We start from the raw sequence: 20,439 nt of genomic DNA on the forward strand, positions 1-20,439 counted from the left end.
CATGAGAGTGCTTAGCACGCATGCACGGTACACGGTGATCTTAGTGTTCATGGTCAGCATGCTGTTATTCCACACTCTCTGCGACAACCTGGAGAGAGTTGTTGATGCCTTTCCGATCCGGTTGTTGGTGATGGTAGAGCCGAGGTACATGAACTGACTCACCACCTCAAGTTCGTAGTTGTTGACGATGATGCTTGGGGGGTCCGCGTCCTGAACCATCACGTTTGTTTTCTTTAGGCTTATGGTCAACCCAAACTCATCGCATGCTTTAGCAAAGCGGACCATCAGACGCTGAAGCTCAGCTTCCGTGTGGGTGGCTAGAGCAGCATCGTCTGCGAAGAGAATGTCCCTGATGGTTACTTCTCTGTTGACCAGATTGAATGCCTTGGTGAGGTCTATAAAGGCCAGAAAGAGGGGTCTATGTTGTTTTTTGCATTTTTCCTGCATGTCGATTGTGGACCTCTCTGCACGGAACCCGCACTGCGACTCTGGATAAACTCTGTCAGCAGGTGTCTGCAGTCTGTTCAGGATGACGCGTGCGAAAACTTTACCCACAATGTTGAGAAGTTGTATGCCCCTGTAGTTGTTGCAGTCGCTTCTGTCGCCCTTGTTCTTGTACAGGGTTATGATGTTAGCATCTCTCATGTCCTGAGGCACTGCACCCTCGTCCCAGCACTGACAGAGGAGGTCGTGCAGGTGTGTGAGCAGCACGTTACATCCACACTTGATGAGTTCTGCTGTGATGCCATCCTTCCCTGGGGCTTTACTTAGGGACAGTTTCTTTAAGGCCTTGTTTGGTTCATGTACAGTAGGTTTCTCATCCAGTTCGGCCATGAGAGGGAGGTTTTCAATGGCGTTGAGGGCATCATTGGTCACGTGGTTCTCTTTGGAGTACAGTTCGGAGTAGTATTCCACCCAATGCTTCATCTGCTTGCCCTTGTTGTGGATGGTATCACCTGTGGCAGACTTCAGTGGTGCTGTCAGTTTCTTCGTGGGACCCAGTGCTTTCTTTATGCCATCGTACATGCCTCTGATGTTTCCAATATCTGCTGCTGCCTGGATACTCTGACAGAGCTGAAGCCAGTATTCATTGGCACACTGTCGTGCTAATCTCTGCACTTTGCTTCTGGTAGACCTGTATGCCTGTAGTGTCTTCTGACAGGGGGATCGCTTGTATTGCAGGTGAGCACTGCGACGCTCTTCTATGGCTGGCATGAGTGTGGCAGACTTAGCCTCAAACCAGTCATTGTTCTTTGATTGCTTCTTACCAAAGATCCGTGTAGCTGTGCTGTAAACAGTCTCTCTGATGTCATCCCATCTTTCTTTGGCACTGCCGTTGGGGGGTTCTGAGTCAAACGTCTTGGAAAAAGCATAGGTGAATTCCTCAGCCTTGTCTGGATATGATGTCTTGCTCACATCAATGCGTGGTTGACCCTCTTGTCTAGAGCGGTGGATCTTCTTTGGCTGAAGCTTCATTTTGCAGCACACCAGCGAGTGGTCGGTGTCGCAGTCAGCACTGTGGAAGGTACGGGTAAGAAGCACACCCTTCATTGCTGACCGTCAAGTCCAGCTGGTGCCAGTGTTTAGACTGAGGATGCCTCCAAGACGTTTTGTGCTGTGGCTTTGTCTGAAAGAATGAATTGGTGATGCTAAGTTCGTGGTACGAGCACATCTCTAGAAGGCGCTGCCCCTTCTCATTCATCTTCCCAAAGCCAAACTTGCCAAGAGAGGAGGGCCAATAGTCATGATCGGCACCCACCCTAGCATTGAAGTCGCCCATTAAAATCAAGTTCTCTTTCTTGGGAACTTTGTCGATGAGCGAGTTTAACTCATCATAAAACTCATCCTTGGTATCTGTGGAGAATCTTAGTGTAGGAGCGTAAACGCTGATCAGGTTGACAGGCCCGTTTGAGGTGTGGAGGCGGAGGGATAGCAGTCTCCCATTTCCTTGTTGGCAGGGTTCTATCATCCCCAGGAGAGTGTTCCTGACAGCGAATCCAACACCAAACTCTCTGGCGTCATATTCACTCTTTCCTTGCCAGAAGAATATTTAGTTCTTTTCTCTGAGGGACCCAGAATCTGGTAGTCGTGTCTCTTGTAGTGAAGCGATGTCGACCTGGAGCCTTGCAAGTTCGTCGTTGATGACTGAAGTCTTACGAACATCACTGATTGTCTGGAGATCATCTGAAAGCCCAGTCAGCATGGTCCGGACATTACAGGTACCTAGCTTGAGGAATGAAGTCTTCATTTTATTTTTTATTTTATTATTTCTTGGTGCAGTAGTTGCAATCCGCTTGTCAGGTACTCGCGTACCTTAAGCTTTACGCACCCACCAAGGCAGGCGAACTGTGGCGGGACGGCACCTTATTGGCTGGGGGCTGCCCAGTTTGAGGAGGGCGGTATCTGTCCAGTGAAACATGTTGGTCTCTCCCACCGTCAGAAGCAACCCCTGGCGTCTGGCGGTGTCTTATAACCGGTAAACTGCTGCTTCCCGTGTTGTGTCGACGCTATGGAGCAAAGCTGGAGTGTCCTCTCCAGGGCTCAAGCCTGGGCAGGGTGATTTGGAGAATCAACTGTTGCCCATGCAGATGATCCCTCCTCTCCACGCAGCTGATGGATCCAAGGGAAAGGACAAGCCGATACGTCATGGCACCAGCTGCGTCGCAGGAGTTGCAGAGATGACACTGAAATCAATGCCAACTGGCCTTAGGGACTCCGTCTCCGGATTTTCTGTTGGGGTTTACTCCCTTAGCCTTTCCCACGAGAGGGTATAGTCGCAAGGCAGCGAATGTTTGAAATCGGAGTTTACCTTCTCGAGCCCAATCTGCCCGAAGCATCTAGTTTTGAGGCGTCAGAAGCTCGCCTGTCATCCCTTCTCCAGTCAGTTTAAACAGGTTCCGGCACTCGTTTAGGCCTGGAGCTGGATTTGGTTGTCAATGGCTCTATCAGACGCAATCCATTGGGAGATTTCCAAGGGAAGTGGGTGCTTATCTCCCACATCCGCCCACGGCGATGACAACCCTTGAAACCCATATATATAGTGAATTTTCAGATTAACTTGTTTTTTTACACGGTGGAAGTTTACATCAGTTTTTTGGATTTCGGTTTAGCTTCAAATTGATGTAATATTGGTGCATTCAATATCGCGTTCTCGTTAAGTTCTCTGCATGCACATACCTTTTCACTTCCGACTGTGTCCGTTATTTTCTGTCTACAGAAGGTTCGATATCCTTCTTCATATTCAGTCAGTTGATCTAACTAACCATGTATTGATCAGAACTTTATTTATCCATCAATATATTATGACATTACTATATTAGTCTATTTATATCTACCTATATATGTGTGTGTTGTGAAAATATGCCTGTCTTATTTTAACTGACTGATAGTTGATCAAGTAAAATAATCCTACATTTTATTTCAGATATCAATGAATGCAACAATCTGACATTAAATGGTTGCAACCAAAAGTGCTTAAATATTGAAGGGGGATACATTTGCTCTTGTAGTGATGGTTTTAAGCTTGACAATGATGGAAGAACATGCATAGGTAGTTTGTATCATGAATATCGTAACTAGCAATTATCTCAAGGTCGTTTCAGTCTCATAACTCAATAATGTTCTAAGTAGTCGATGGAAATTAAAGTTGTTTTGGCAATAAAATGACTGTATTCTTACTGCACATTAGGGATAAACTTTGACATCAGTTGGTCAGAAAGTCAAGAAAATGCATACAATTGTTTACCTTATTTGAGCTGCAGTTCCATCTTGTTATATTATTATTAGATACGATGAATGTGTCAGTTTTGATATGAAAGACAGAAATGGAATCATCGTGCTAGAGTCAGTGTTTTGCAGAGTTTCATTTACTAGAACTCTGCAATTATACGTGGTGCATCATTTCAACGATTAATACATATTTATGCTGACATTTATCAATCATCCATCTCCATCTTACTCTCGTGCTGCTTGCATCCGTACAATCACAGAGGAACTCATATGTTGTGGTTCTAAAGCATGCAAAAGAAAAGAAGAATCAAAATACAACTGAATATATGTCCTCACCTATGCTATTATTTATTGAATTCATCAGTGTAAACCTTAATACATGCACCACTCATCTGCGAACTGCATAATTTAAAGTATGTTTAGACTGGGAAAAATACTCTAAAGACATATTCTGGTAGATGGATACTGGCACTGAATCATGCATATTAGTAAGACATTTTCTATTTATCTAGCCTGCGATACATTTCATTTCGGTCCAAACTGTATCTTTGAATGCAATTGTGGAGTTGGCGTAGAAGCATGTGATCCAGATAGTGGCTGTATTTGTAAAATAGGATGGACGGGCAAGAAGTGCGACGCTGATAAAGATGAATGTAGTTACAGTCACTGTGTCGGTCAAAACACAATTTGTGTCAATACATACGGATCATACCAGTGTACATGTAAACCTGGTTTCATACAGGATGGCAATAATTGTACAGGTGAGGAGAAAATATTGTATATATCATCTTGTACCTACGTATTTATTTAATTAAGTATACTAGAATATTTTAGTAGCTGCTTTACTTTCGAACAATTTAATTTTTGATGTTAATATGTTATTCAGACTTACATAAGGTTTAATTTTCATACTGTGACTCTTTAGTCTCTGACAAAATTTCATATTCAGAAATATAAGAAAACGATAGTATCGTATCACAAGAATTTCGTAACATATCAGCAATATTGATGCAATCGAAACGGAATGGTTTTTTCGAAATAAATTCCTTGCTTTATATAAATCATTGGTCTAATTTGTCACGTAAGGGAAAATGTTAAGGTCGAGCAGCTCTAAGACCTAGAAAAAAACAACCCGAATTATAATTTTTATTAAATTCACAGCTTTCGCACCTTTGAATTGAAAACATATATACCGTGATTATTTTGATGGTTTTTGAGTTATCTCAAGATAGGTTTGTTGATATATAAGGTCTGAATTATATGGTAATTACGGAGAAGAGTTAAATCAATTTTATTTGCAGATATTGATGAATGTATGGACAACCGACGGAATGATTGTGAACAGAACTGCATAAATATAGCGGGTAGCTATAAATGCACTTGTAAAGACGGTTATCTGCAAAACGGAACGAAATGTCACGGTACGCAATGGAACCTTCATCATATTTAGTCGTGGATTTCGAAAAGCACTGGCTCGGTTTGCTATGAATTTTATAACCGAATTATAAAGTCTAAAAAGCTAGACATAACACGCACACACACACGGAGACATATATATATATATATATATATATATATATATATATATATATATATATATATATATATATATATATATATTAAGCAATTAAAGGCAAATTTAGAGATAGTAGGTTAATTAGAATGCATCCTTTTGGTGAAATCATTTATTGTTTTAATACCTAGATGTTTTCTTAACAAGCAGCAGAGAGGGTGAACCCACCTCAATAAATCCGAGCAAAGAAGTCGATACGGCATGCCTTAGAGGAGGAAGATTCCATTTTGAAAAATAAAGTCTTCATAAAGAAACGCTCCATTTGAAGGGCCAGGCTAAAAATCTATACGGTTTAACTTAACGGAGGAGAGGTCGCACCATCGTTGCTTCTATCCGAAAATGTTATCAAAACCTATACGATATCGTGATCGGGGGTCATGTAAGTGTATTTTTATAAATCCATGCGGGGTTGACTGAGCCTGACTAAATACATTTCTAGACTTAATTATATCCATATCACCGCTACGCCAAAAAGTAAGGTGAATATTTCGCAGTGTATGTGTGTCAACTCCGTTAAAGACAACTAAAATATTACAGTTGTCTCTTATAACGTTAGGTATTTGCGTATACCGCTGAGTAACATAAATCACGTCCGTGTTTTTATGCCTGCCTCGAGAAAATAGCCTAGCTGGATTTGACTGTTTGTCTATCATTACCTCGTCATATACAACTAATTTGTTTATAAATTCTTCAAGGTCATCTACGGATGGCGCTTCATTAATATCAGTAATAAATCAAATAACGTCTTCGTTTAGCAACTTGGCAGTTTCATTAAAATCCTTAAGTACTTCGTACCATCTCTGATCATCAACTGACGGTGCAACTAAATACAATTTATCCCATTTGATCCACCTCATTATTAAATTAAGTAACAGTTGTGTTTTGCCAGACCAAGATGGGCCAATTATAATCATTCGGACAGAATTTGATAGCGCTGGATGATGCTTGACCGGCTCTTGCTTTCGTGTCGCTGAAAAATCAATTACATCCATGATGTAGAAATATAATAAATATTATGGATTTATATTGTGCCAAATGCAGGGCGCGTACCCCCACAAGTGGAATAACAACTACAACGACGAAAAACAAACGACAAGCACTTACAGGTAAGTGTGAACGATGTTATCCAAAAGAAATTAAGTTTATTTCCGTTGACAAACCAACGGCAAGACTAAAAAAAGAGGGAGGTGATATTGCCGCGCAGTTAACAAAGTTACCAGGAACACCATGAGCTAAGTACCCAGGAGAAAAAAACCTTCCAGGATATAATTGCTGTGGTCCTGGTACCAGACTTGATATCATACTCGATAAGGAAGGTCAGCCAAGGCCTGGTGAGTATCCAGTAAACGCTATTGATAAAGTTTGTCACACTCATGGTGTAGCTTATAAAGGTAAAGATCTTCAGCAGCGACATATCGCAGATGTAAAATTAATTCATGCGCTAAATTCCATAAAAAATAAATCTTTCAAAGAATCTTTAGCTAATGGATAGTAAGATCTGCAATGAAAGGTAAACTAACATTAGGAGCTGTTAATTAATCAACCGATTATTATTATAATGGATAGTCCAAGAGGATACTGGAGGGGTAAAACAGCGATTAGTAAACTCGCCGACGCAGCAAATGTAACACGTGCTGCTGCTGAAAATGGTTAGCACGACAGGCAATATGGTAAATTTAACTACCACCGCCTAAAACAATTCAGGATGCTCATTTTGATATTAGCGTTCCTAATGAAGTTCATCAGGCTGATATTTTGTTTTTATCACATGATACTATTAAAATTGGAAGACGTCGTTAACATACAAAGACGCATTAACTGTCGTTGACGATGCAAGTACGTATAAAGAAGCTTGTTGAGTAGTTATTTGGATATCAGTATGCGAAGGAAATAATTCAAGATACGAGATCTCGCGAATGGGTTGCAAGATTACCAAAGGTCATAGCTGCATTAAATAATGAAATTTCTCGAACAACTTCTATGAAACCCATGAATGCAATTACAAGATATAAAACATATACCCGTACAACGACATGATTTTTCAAAACAACCAGTATTAGGTAATGTGACTGTAAGATATTTATACGAACCCGGTGAACTTGAAGGTGGTAAAAAAAGAGCGACTGATCCTATACAGGAGTATTACAACGCATACAATTTTCAGCGTGGTAAGATCCACGGGTAGACCTGCAAGCTACATACTAGATTCAACTGCCCCTCAACGTGGATTTGTGCGCGAGCTATTACAAGTAATTCCTGAAGACACACAGTTCCAATCGCGATCACTTTTGTAAGCTAGCGGCCGTACTTCGATTACAATCAAGACCGGTCAGCATCACATTTTCGCGTGTATGACCAAGACTACTATCTTTTCTATCTATGGTAAATTGTCTTGGATGTTTATCCGAGTACTGTCACAACATTACTGTATTATACAGCTCGCAAAATGATTATTCCGCTGTTGTCTCAACTCTTTACAAATTCAACATCTAGATGAAAGTCGCGTTTTTTTTGTCACATTGTTTATAACCAGCTAATTTTTTTCTTACTATATCGCTGTCAATAACATCATTGTTAGTTTCTGTGACGTTCATGACAATTCTCAGCAGCTGAGATATTTTTCTGACTCGAGACACTGCGAGATAAACTAAGTTTGACCATTCGATAGGATCATCGCCTATCCAAACAAATGTATCAGGGATATTTAACCTCTGAGAAGAATGAATCGTCATTGCGTATCCCAGTGTCCATGGAGTTTTGTTCGCGCTCAGCACATCCTCAACAACACCAGCATCAACTACGACAACATCATTTAATACGAGATTCTGTTTCTCAGTCTTTCCTGGTATATCAACGTCGATATTCTGTCGTCGTGTATCAACTGGTCCATAACACAATGGTACACGTAGATCTGAAATTGTTTCTTTATGCAACTGAAAAAACCGCTGTTGAAATGTTTCACGTACTATCGTTCTACTTGCCACTGTCAAATCACTTGGTCTCCACACTTGCAGAAAATCGTTCATAGACATTTCTGAAATTATTTTACGCATCATGTCACATTGGATTTTTTCGGTTGTAGTCTGATTAATTTCTTAAATTCTCTTAATTCTGGATCAAGAGATCTATGATCATCAGTTACATCTTCATAATAATCTACCAAATTCTTTATCAATTCGTACGGAGATAACCCAACAAACGGCGGTGGTTGACCATGATCGCCGCACATTATCACAGTTGCATTTTTAAATAACAGCCACTCGAGAAACATTTTAAATGTATCTTTAAATACTGTGCATACTTCATCCCAAATGATGATCATTGGAATATATTTCTTGTCCATTCGGTCAGGAGGCCATGTGTCACCCTTCCATCGGAAGAAGCTATGATTAGTACATGGTTGCACTCCTCGTTGTTTCATTTCTCTTGTGAGTCTGTGTGTAGGTGTTAAAACAACCATATCATCTGATCTGTCGAAACAATTCGATCACTCGAGTTGTTTTACCGGAACGTTCTTGTCCGTTTAGATAAACAATCTTGTGTCTCGATACTGGATGATACACAGATGGTGCATTCGACATTTGTCCTGATAATATTGATATACGATAAATATCTTTGATTTCAACGTCTGCGGATTCAGAAAAAATATGTAACATTCCTTGTTTCATTCTCCATTCGCCCCATGATACATTATAAGTAGTACTTGTAAACTGAGTTAGCAATTCTAAATATTTTCTTTCGTTTTAGAATGAATCTGTAGCAACTGTGACCGTGTTATCGGGGAATCTGTTTATCATAGATAATAAATTTATCGAAACATAAGCAAATATTGAAGATCATAAATGAGCAAACTGAGGCGACTCGCCATCAATATAATCAACAATTGTACCTAATCGTGTTCCGTTAGACAAGTAAGCGTTTTCTCGACTTACAAATATATTTCTCTTCGTTGCATCAGCAATTATAAAATTGAGTTCTACATCGTCTATGATCAATCGTGCATAATGTCGTTGATGATCATATGCTCCGCCTTGAATAAATTTACCAATTATTCGTCTACCAAGATCTTTTTCGATTTTATTTTCATCAGGTGGTGGTAACCAAACTTCGTTCTGAGGACGGTATGACATAATTGCCTCACTTACAATCAACCATATCAGTATTTTACAATCAAGGATATATCGTAACAGCACTACTGGTGCCCACATTTTTTCTGAAAAGTGTCTACCAAATCAGATATAACAGATTGGATGAAGACCTTCAGCAAACTCGAATGACTCAATACGGGCGTATCCAGTTAGATCAAAATCAGGTAGGGGTCCGTTCATTGATACTCTAGTTGTATCGTGTGTGGGTAACAAAATTTTTTAAAATATCCAGAACACTCTCCACAAGCAAGAAAACTCCTCTGATAACACGCGACCATATCAACAGAGATAACATCGTTGTGGTCATACTCGGTATTCCACAATTCACCGTGTCCGTATTTACAACAGCTTAGCTGCACGTTTCAAGAAATTCAAATCGTGTTGGCTTCCACGAATTCTTCTCTCTTGCAAAATAAGCAGCAACTAACGGAACGGTGAAACTATTATTTAGTAATTGCTCAGTATTCGGCGATGAAAATTTCTGCGCAAGATTTTTCATTTCTAAGTAGAGATTCTTTACGATATATTTCGCCGTTAGGTCGTACAAATTGATCATATTTTTCATCATCGGAACTCTTAAAAATCCATGCTGATACATGATCGTTTTTGCTTATTTCGTGAATAAAATCAAACATGTTTTCCCCAGAGTCTTGAGGGTAAAATCTTACGGTACGATCTAGTGGAAATATTGTCACTGCGCTAGTCTACGCGTGCGCATTATGATCAACGATATTTACTGGAGCTCCACCTTTTTATAATGTTTCGAATAGCGTAAAATCTCTCCTGATATCGTTGCTACTTTTATTAAGAATTTTAGTGTTTTTTCTAACTTGGCGACATCATTTATTATAGCTCCGGTATCCTTGACTAACTCAGCCCATTCGTTTAGTTTTTCATGTCGTTTTTCCGTTAACCCATTTCCACATATCGCGTTTGTAAAATGTTAGATTACTCGTTCGGCTATATAATTTAGTCTTGACAATCTCATTGGCGCAAGATCTTCGACGTTGGGTTTATAATTTAGCGAATAAATTCCATAAATAACCGCTGTTTATAGGATACTCTCGTTCGTAATATGGTTTATCAATACCAGTCAACATTCCTGGTTTGGAATTTTTACTTAGGACACATCGGTTTTCCCATTAACAAGGACAGGGTCTCGTTTGTTAATGGTAATCCACCCAGCGCTGGGATTGTCTATATCTGATAATACAAAAAATTTTATTCTGACAAAAATATTTTGATCGCTGCGATAATCGATAATCTTTCTCGCCCACTTATCGGTCATTGTAGCATCAATGACTTCGTCGACACCATTGTCATCGCGTATAATTTTGAATGTTGACCATACTTGAGATTCACCATCGTCGCGAAATTCTTTTTTAGCATCTGGAATATTATTAATGAGATTATTCATCCGATCAGCCAGAGTTCGCCCCAGCAAGTCAGAAGTTATTCTCTCAAGATCGAATCTGGATTCATGAAACGAAGTTTTCCAAGGCGTGATTGTAGAAAATCTCTCAAACTCTTCCATATTATATTTTAGACAAGTATTTCGATTAAGATATTATATATATATATATATATATATATATATATATATATATATATATATATATATATATATATATATATATATATATATATATATATATATATATATATATATATATATATATATATATATATATATATATATATATATATATATACATACAATGATTAAAATAAAGAACCAATGCAAGTGGCTGATCATATGGTCTGCAACTCCTTGTAACAAATCGTGTATTTTATAATTACCAAAATATATTTTTCGAAAATCAATGACGATGTAATCCTTTTTTCAAATTATAACATTATATCACGAATTCGCCAATTAATATACTTAATATCGTCCATAATGTGATTTAAATGTTATATTGTCTCGATAATTTGTTGTTTTAATTCATCAGAATAATATTATGTAATGCTAACAAATAAATTATTTTAATTACCGATTACGCGTGTAAGTTCAGGCCTAATTTGTTTTCTAAAATTTCATTAATATATTCTTCGTTTATAATTACGTCTAGGTCGTTTGAGTCTGGTATAAATAAATTAACACCTTCTTCAAATTTTAAGTAATCACGAGGATAATAAAAATAATAGACTGATTCCGGTACCTTCGTTTTCTAAAAATCTTTTTTTTGTACTCTGGCTCCTTAATAAATTTCATTTCGTCGGTGATAAAATCAGACTGTTTTGGTTCTGGTGGTCCTTGATATTCAGTTGCTACTTCGGGCCATCCTAACACGGATCTGATCGATGACTGATATATATCAACGGTGTAATCCGGTGAATTTATTTCTATCACGGCTGATAATGTCGATTCGTGTACTGTTATAGGTATCTTGGATTCACGCCCCGTTACCGATTTATTTCTACACTGAAATTCATCATTGATTTGTTCGATTTGATAACGGCCGGTCGGTAGGACGACAGCCTGCCAATCAGGAGTTTTCCCAGTGCCATCGGCACCGGGTTTATTTTTATTTGCAAATACCAACGAATTATTTGCTAATAACCCACAAAACAATTGTGACCGGATATTGGGCCAACTGTAGTTTACTCTCAACTGCGAAATAGCTATTCCCTTCACTGGTTTTTGCGGTTGGAAAATTAATACTGAATTCAGGGTTAGTGGAGTTTACTGATATTGTGGTTTTTAGCGGATATGTATTTGCGACTATCTGCTGAAGTATTTTGGTCGTTATTTAAACTGTCAATATTTTTCAAATGGTGGTTTTCTAAATCAATTACTTCATTGTATGTCTTAAGCATTGTGTCAAATTCAAAATCTGATATCGTTTCATCGTTAAGGCTTGATGATATCAACGACGACAATTTAGAAAACGAGTGTATTGCCGTATGTATGCTTATGTTTATGCTCGCGCACGTGGATATCTTTTTCGCGATAATATTAAAAACCTCAGCGATGGTTGCCGATGATGAAACACATATTGTCATTGCTACTGTCACTGGTGTTAGCGCTGGTAATACTACTCCGGTACCAGCAGTGAGCGTGGATACCGATTATACAACAACATCGATGAGAACTGCACGTCTTCGTTATTATTTTACTTTGGTTGTATAATTGTCAACGATGGTTTTTAGCTCTGTTTGCCATTCACGTACTTGATCATATCTAAATTTTTGAATGCTTAACTCTGTTAAGATCATTGTTATATTTTACACAGTGACCAATTCAGGTGTTTCAGCAACAAATTCCAAACACCACCAGTAATATGCTGCGGTTAATTTCTTATCAGGTGCTTGCAATATAAATGTTTCTTCGTCTCCGCTATTTAACACAATAGACACAACCCCAGAAAACTTATTGGTTGAATGACACAAGGGATATGTAGTGTATATACTTAATTTTGCAGCGCTGAACACAGAGAACCTGTACACACCAGTGACTTCCGCGATGTGTTTGATAGTATTATTCTGATGTTACCATGTTGAGAATCCTGATGATATCGTGTATAACACGTTGATGATCTGTTCCGGAGTTACTCCGGGAGGAATTTTAATCAGATTAATTTTATGAACGATATCAGGAATTCCACTTATGACATCTAGGTTTTTTTTAATCGTTTATATGCTCGTCTTGATATCAGAGAGTTTTGCTTCAGCAGTCAACGGGGTGCCAAATAAGTCGTCTTGGATATTACTGAGTTTTTGAAAATTTCTACGGGTGTTCATAAACATACCTACGTGAACATCATACTCGGCCCGCAACCTATTTTATTTCCGTTCATGCTGAGTTCACCTGTCATTGTGTCGCCGGTATTCTTTTAACGATTAGTAATGCTTCTTGCAATTTCATTTCTGATAAAAAACCGAGATTGAAATACTTGAGTCTCTGATCTTACTGTCGCTGGTAAACACAGGGATGTTATCCGTGGTATCATCGAGAACTCTACAAATTATATCATTCCATTTGATATTGCTCGTTTTTAAAACGCCATATTTATCCTGAAAAACTTTATCTCGGTCAACTCCCCAGAGGTTTATAATATCAGCGAGTTCATCCTTTCTCGCATAATTTGACAGATCTCTTTCGTCGATTTTTTTTATACTCTTAGTAGTATCGTCGCGAGATCTCTCCTTAAATATCTACCATTATTGTTTAAACGACGCACTTGTATAATTGTGCATGACTTTGTGAGGTGGTCTTGATGGTGTCTTTGAAATAGCGTCGATTACAGCAATTGCTTCACGACTGCATATTGGTGGATCGGTTAGTGTTTGTGTTGGTAGCGTTGAGTACCAAACCGGGATTTTGTATTGTGCGACTTGGTTGATAAATTTCCTCGAAGTCTCGGTGTTGTTTGGTCGTTGCGGTAACTGATCGTGCATAAAAACACCTCTAAATTATTTTATATTTAGTTGCTTAGCTGCATCAAGTAAATCAAAATTTGACAACGGTGAAATCAACGAAGTGTACCTGGAAGTCTCAGACCATTTCCTTGATGAGTTTCTGGAAGTCTTAAGCCCTTTCCCGTTGGTTTTTTAATGCCATTCCAGCAGCAGTTCCAACAACACCTAACGCAGCTGCCTTTGCAATGGCTAGAGCTGCAGCTGCTATCAGTGCTGGTAATGCCGCGAGTAGTGGAAATATACCTCCAGTTTTAGCGGTATCTTTAATGGTATCTTTAAGTTCAAGTCGTATTCCAGTTCGGGATTGTTTGTCTTTATTAAGATGTTTAAGTTGACGTTCTGTCAACGACAACGTATTTTGACCACCTGTAATCTGACTGTGCTTTAGCGTTATTGTGGTTCCGGATTTTTGTATTGATGAGGATTGTAGTTTTTTAATCTGACCAGGAGTCAGACTGACACTAACATAATGGTATGATGATATTTGCAAAATACTCGTATTTTTAAATCACGTGTTTGGAAAACATTACATATTTTCTCCTGCATCAATGACTCTCATTCGACCACCAACACCTTCAAGCAACATTGCCTTGTCGCTAAGTATGACCGCGATTGCTCTCTAATCAACACACCTGGATTCACGTAAGCTCTGAAGTGTATATCAACGACATATTGCCTAAATAAAACTAAATATTCCAGTGAAAAGTAATAGATCGGATACAGTGTTGTAAAATCCAACTGTGAGATTTGTAAACCGGTCGCGTAATTTGATCTACATTTTGATCACCTCCCATACACGACGCCAATCGATGATACGCGCGCGCAACACTATTTTTCTCAAAACTTAAAATTATGTCCTCGGATGGTTCTTGATGCCCATTTATTCGTAAAGAAACTTCACTAACTCTAAGGTTGTCAAAAATCATGAGAATATGCTCCTGACTACTTAACCGATTAACATTTTGCAGCGCAACAAATATATGTTTTAGTGCAGAAACGCACTGTTGAGTCGCTATTTGCCATGTAAACATCCCGGTAACATTGCTCTGAATGCTATCTGTGGACATTGTATGCCATGACACAACGAGTTACCACCTGTGTTCATAAAAGAAAATAATCGCTGTTCTTCAGCAATCGATGGAGTCATTACTGGCATCCGTAGTGAAAGTTTAAACAGTATTACTTTACCAGCAGCAGCTCTGTCTGATCGCCAGATAGCATCATTATCGCTAACCTTTCTTACAAGCGCAACTGTGCATTTCGCTCCCAAGATAACTTTTCTGACGTTTCTGCAAAATCAAAAAATATGTGACAGTTTAATCGCGCATGAAAATCTTCTACGGGCATCTTTCAGCATTAATTTACGTATAGCAAATCCATCATCGTAATTTTTGTTGGTGCTCTGTAACATCAAAAGTGCAGCAGCTGGTCTATCTATTACTGTAGCCGGTTGTGGGTTAGTTGCAGTATTTCGTGGTACTTGTACTTGAAGAAATTAACTGTGATAAGATGATCAGCGTTATCTTTGGTAAACATCATTGACGGGCCAATTGATCTTGAATAATCCTCGGAGTATTTTGCTAACCCTACTATTATTGTGGCAACTTCAACGTCCTTTTGAATTGTCTCGATGTTTTTTCCATCAACCTTATATGTTGCGCTGTCAATAACGCCATAGTACCATTATTAATAAAACCAACTATATCCCCAGCGTCATATGCAGTATTGAGAGGAACATATGATACAAGCTCGCCTTCTACCTCAATTAATGCCTCGGAGGGTAGAAAATATCTGCTTGTATCATGGACATGCAATTCAATTCTTTCTCGTGCGTTAGGTACACGCGCGTGGTAAGAATAATACTTATAATCGCGCACGGATTCATCTCTGCAAATTGGTTCATCCATATCGAATGCTGTGTCGGATGTACGTTTGAACATCTTATTGTATTGACGTTTTTCCAAATTGTTATAGCGATGTCCTACCAAGGACACGAAGACCACTTCCTAAAATAAAACTTGTGTTTATTTCCTCGCTAGGTAAAATGTCTCCTTGATTTACCAATGCTGCTAGTTTTTGATTTGCGGCCTGATTTATTATTTTTCTGACATTGGCGGACATAACTTCAGTGCTTGGTAATTTTAGCGGTTGTGTTTTTTTTCGTCGTATTAATCGTGCTATTCTGTCTTTGATTGCCGAGAACGCTTTACCAGAAACGTCGCTGATTACATCAAGAGCTTTTTCTCGAATAACGTCTATAGCATTGATAATTGTTTTGCGATTGGTGCTGCTTTTGGAGCCATCCTTGTAAATAATCCCTGAATAACATTACCGAGTCCATGTGCGTAATACGCGCTGTAAACGGGTAATCGTGAATTTACTACTCTGACCATCACGGGTCTATGGTGAGAGTTGTTGTGTATGATCATCTTATTTGTTATTTATTCGTTTAATCGTGGTAACAACTAGTCACTGTAGTCATCAACGAGTTCATCAATAAGTTCCCGATACACATTAATAACCAGCATACCACCTTGGAATAATCGTCGACAAATAACAGCTGCTTCATTGATTATTTCTGGAGAATTATTACCGGCTAGTTTTCCTGCTATGAGAACTTCTAGTCGTTGCACGTCATCGAGAATATTGTTGAGATATGGAGTAAAACCACTTCCTGTAGGTGCATCGTAAAATTCTCCTGGGGATTGGGCTCGAGTAGCTAGTTTCTTTAATCTTTCTGATACACTCTTTATAAATTTTACATACCCGGGATCTTTCATATTAACCCGTGATCTTCTGGTGGCAAAATATAATGAAGGATGATAAGATGTAGATTTTACAAAGTCAACAAATTCAGGTTTAAAAAGAAATTATAGTATCATAATCACGCGCAGCAATATCGATTTATTCAAGAACTTCATCGGTAAACATTTTTGCAGGTAATGACGGTAACCCAGGAAACGTAGATTCAGGTTGAGTTTTTGTTGTTCTATTTGTTGCAGAGGTGGAGAAAGTTGATATGAAGGCTCTTGCTTAGGAGGTGGCGAATAGGGAGGTGGTGGCCCTTGAAGTCGTTGTTCTCGCTGAACGGATTGTTGAAATTGAGCACCTAAAAGATATTTATCTATTTCATCGAAATATGCTAAATGTAATACATCACTATTTGAGACTCGATCCTTTTTAAATTTTATGCGAAATATCCATTTATACCAAATATCTTTACCTTCGGGTTTATCATGATAAAATCTACCTCTTTAACTCAAACTCGAAGCTGCAAAAGCACCTAGTCTGGAAAGATCATTTATCGTATCTATTTGCTTAATAACGTTATTAAATTTATCAAGTAGTTTAATCTGCTCTTCCGGTTCCACTTTCTTTCTTTAATTTAATCGCAAGATTTTCTTATTTCACCGATACCTTCAAGCATTCATCGGGTGGAGGTTGTGCGGCAGCTATTTCAGTTGGAAGTTTTCGTAAAATCGTTTTTGTTTGTTAAGTTCTCGCCGCTATTTTTTCAGTTTTTCGGCAGTTTGTTGTACTGGTGGAAGAGGACCTTCAGTAGCCGTTGCGACTCTTTTAGTAACCGCTGTAACAGGACTAAATAACTGCTCTGTGCTTTTCGCGTATTCAACTTGGGATTCTTGACGAGCTTGTAGTTTTTCTTTAACAGAATCTCTTACGGGGAGAAATTTCTTAATTGCTACTAATCTAGCTGTGTGAGATTTCAGCGCTGGTGCCAAAATCTGATATAATTTTATTTAATTAATAGCAGCAACGAGGGTGCGACCTCTCCTCCGTTAAGGTAGGTCGTAAAGACGTTTTAGCCCGGGCCCTTCCTAATGGAACGTTCCTATTTGAAAGCTACATTTTTCAAAATGGAACCTTCCTCCTTTAAGGTAAGCTGTATAGACTTCTTTGCTCGGATTTATTGAGGTGGGTTCACCCCCTCTGCTGCTGAACTGAACAGCATATCGCCTGCTGTGTGTGTGTGTGTGTATGTATATATATATATATATATATATATATATATATATATATATATATATATATATATATATATATATATATATATATATATATATATATATATATATATATATATATATATTCTGATGTCAGCGTCTAGCTGCTTGATCTTTTTTAAAAGTGATATTTTGCTTCAGATATAAATGAATGTCTAGGCGAGAATAATTGTTCCGACGAATGTGCAAATACAATTGGCGGTTATAGATGTACGTGTGGAGTTGGATTTAAGTTGAATATTACCCACAAGCGGACATGCATTCGTAAGTTAATTATGATTATCCAATAATGAATGATTCAACTTTACAATGTCTATGAATTAGTAATGATTGTGTACGTAGTAAATACTTCCTATTGTAAATCTGATAATTAGAAATGAAAGACAGGGTTTCATTCCTTTAGAGCAATTATAAAAATGCAATCTGGTTTATTTTGCGATGACTGCAAACACAAATGAATAAAAATAGGTTAATTGTAGTTAAGTTCGTTTTAATTACATTTTAGGAAATTGGCATCAAGTTTTCTGATTTATTCGCACTTCTTCATTTTGAAAGCTAACATATAGTTTGATTCAAAAAGCTATTTGTTCTGACATTTAGCTAATGGTGCATTATTGTGTCTAGGCTTTCAATATTATTTTATTTCTCCGTGAACATTTGGATTCTAATCGTTTTCTTTGCTCACTTTCACATTGATACCACAGCTGAGACAGTTTGTCAGACGAATGAGACATCCTTCTGTTCAGCGAAGAATGCCCAATGTACAGTTGTGAACGGCCAGAGTCAATGCTACTGTAATAAAGGATACAGATTTGACACAAACAATACAAGCTGTGAAGGTAGGTCTTAATGTTTGAAGAATATGTATTTACTTTGCACTGAAAGTGTTGATGTTTATTGTAGTACCCCGTTTAATGATGATGTTCTCAGAATCTTTTGTTGGACCACAATTATAGCATCCAAGTTTTAGTCCTTATTTGCAATTTCACGATAAAATCGAGTCTCTTTTTCTAGGAATGGTTTTGATGAGCATCCTGTATTTCAAGTGAGTAAATAATTAGAATAAATTTCAACCCAACTGAATTTCTGGACACAACAATAATACAACCGAACCTGCTAAGATCTTAAAACTAAAATGATTAATGTCTAGAGAAACAAGATTATATAGTCCTTTACCTGACCTCATGTACTAATTAGCATTTTCTAAAACGAGTAACGCACTAAGTTTGATCATCACCGTTCGTATATAAGAGTAAGTTGTGGAAGGTTGGCCCATTTTAATATGTGTTCTGTCCACCTCGCCCTTCAAAATTAAAAACAATCGTAAAGCAGTCAAGAATATGACTTCATGAACAACTTTGCTTTTGCTAGTTTCAGGTTCCATTGATCGTTAAAACTTATTAGTCGTTCTATGTGGTTTACAAAATATTTGCAGATGTCAACGAATGCGAAAGGTCTGTTTGTGACTCAAATTGCACGAATAAAAATGGAACGTATGAGTATGGTTGTTATGTAGGAAAGACGCTAGCCCCTGATGGCCTTACATGTATTGGTATGTATTCCTCTGTAAAACCATTATATGTAGCTTTTTTATATTCAACAATAAAGCGTTTGTTCGAAGTGATCACTTTATCCTTTGTCAAAGTGTGATCTTCATATATTTGTACGGCATTAGTAAAGGAAATTCAATGACTACTGTTGTCTTTCAACCGATAATTCACAGACTTTACTTTATGCAGGTAATATGATTACTATCTAATTCATTCTGACTGTCCCGCCAAAAAAATATAATCTTTCCTTTATCTGACATAAATTACATTTTTCAACCCACAATTCTATGTTTAGAGAGAACACATTTCTGTCAAAGAATCTTTGTAACTACCAAAAATAGCATTCTCTTCTTCTTGCACCTTTGAAGTACATTTTGTACATGTAGTATTTCAGATAAACACATTATATTACATATGACGACTTTACAATAACTGCCACGACTTAAAAACATAAGAAAATTATCGAGATGCCTTATATATATATATATATATATATATATATATATATATATATATATATATATATATATATATATATACATATAATTGCGAAAAAAATATAAAATATACTAATTTAACCTGATTAAAGGAAACTTATTACACAGTTTGATTCATTGTTCAAAATGATTATACATGGCAATTCTCCTAAGTTTTGTCCTCTGGTTTTAATGTGTTTTGTTCTCACCGAAGACTGTTCAGAAGGAACCTTTGGTCTAAACTGCAATTTTTGTCGTGTTCTTGCGTTCCAAAAAATACGGTCACATGTGACAAGAGATCCGGTAATTGTACATGTCATGAAGGGTTTATCGGTGTCAATTGTGAACTGGATGTCAATGAATGCAAGAAAGAAAACGGAGGCTGTCCCGAAAATTCCCAATGTAACAACACTAAAGGATCAAAAGAATGTATACGCGAGACTGGATATATAAAGACGGAGTCTGGACAATGCCAAGGTAAGTCAGGTATGGGAGTAAGCGTCTTTTCGTCAGCAGCAG

At 37.8% G+C, this 20,439-nt stretch overlaps 1 protein-coding gene across 1 annotated transcript in view; it reads left to right on the forward strand.

The window, feature by feature from the left end:
- Positions 1-20,439, forward strand: part of LOC149806755 (uncharacterized) — a 57,500-nt gene that overhangs the window by 12,629 nt on the left and 24,432 nt on the right. Inside the window, exons 7-11 of the mRNA XM_089961015.1 lie at positions 4,242-4,490; positions 5,031-5,150; positions 18,036-18,158; positions 18,599-18,733; positions 19,330-19,446. Coding sequence (XP_089817141.1) covers positions 4,242-4,490; positions 5,031-5,150; positions 18,036-18,158; positions 18,599-18,733; positions 19,330-19,446 — 744 coding nt within the window. The remainder of the gene's footprint in view (positions 1-4,241; positions 4,491-5,030; positions 5,151-18,035; positions 18,159-18,598; positions 18,734-19,329; positions 19,447-20,439) is intronic.

Source organism: Sinohyriopsis cumingii, chromosome 1, assembly GCF_028554795.1.
Source record: "Sinohyriopsis cumingii isolate HCF-2022 chromosome 1, ASM2855479v2, whole genome shotgun sequence".
NCBI classification, from domain to species: domain Eukaryota; kingdom Metazoa; phylum Mollusca; class Bivalvia; order Unionida; family Unionidae; genus Sinohyriopsis; species Sinohyriopsis cumingii.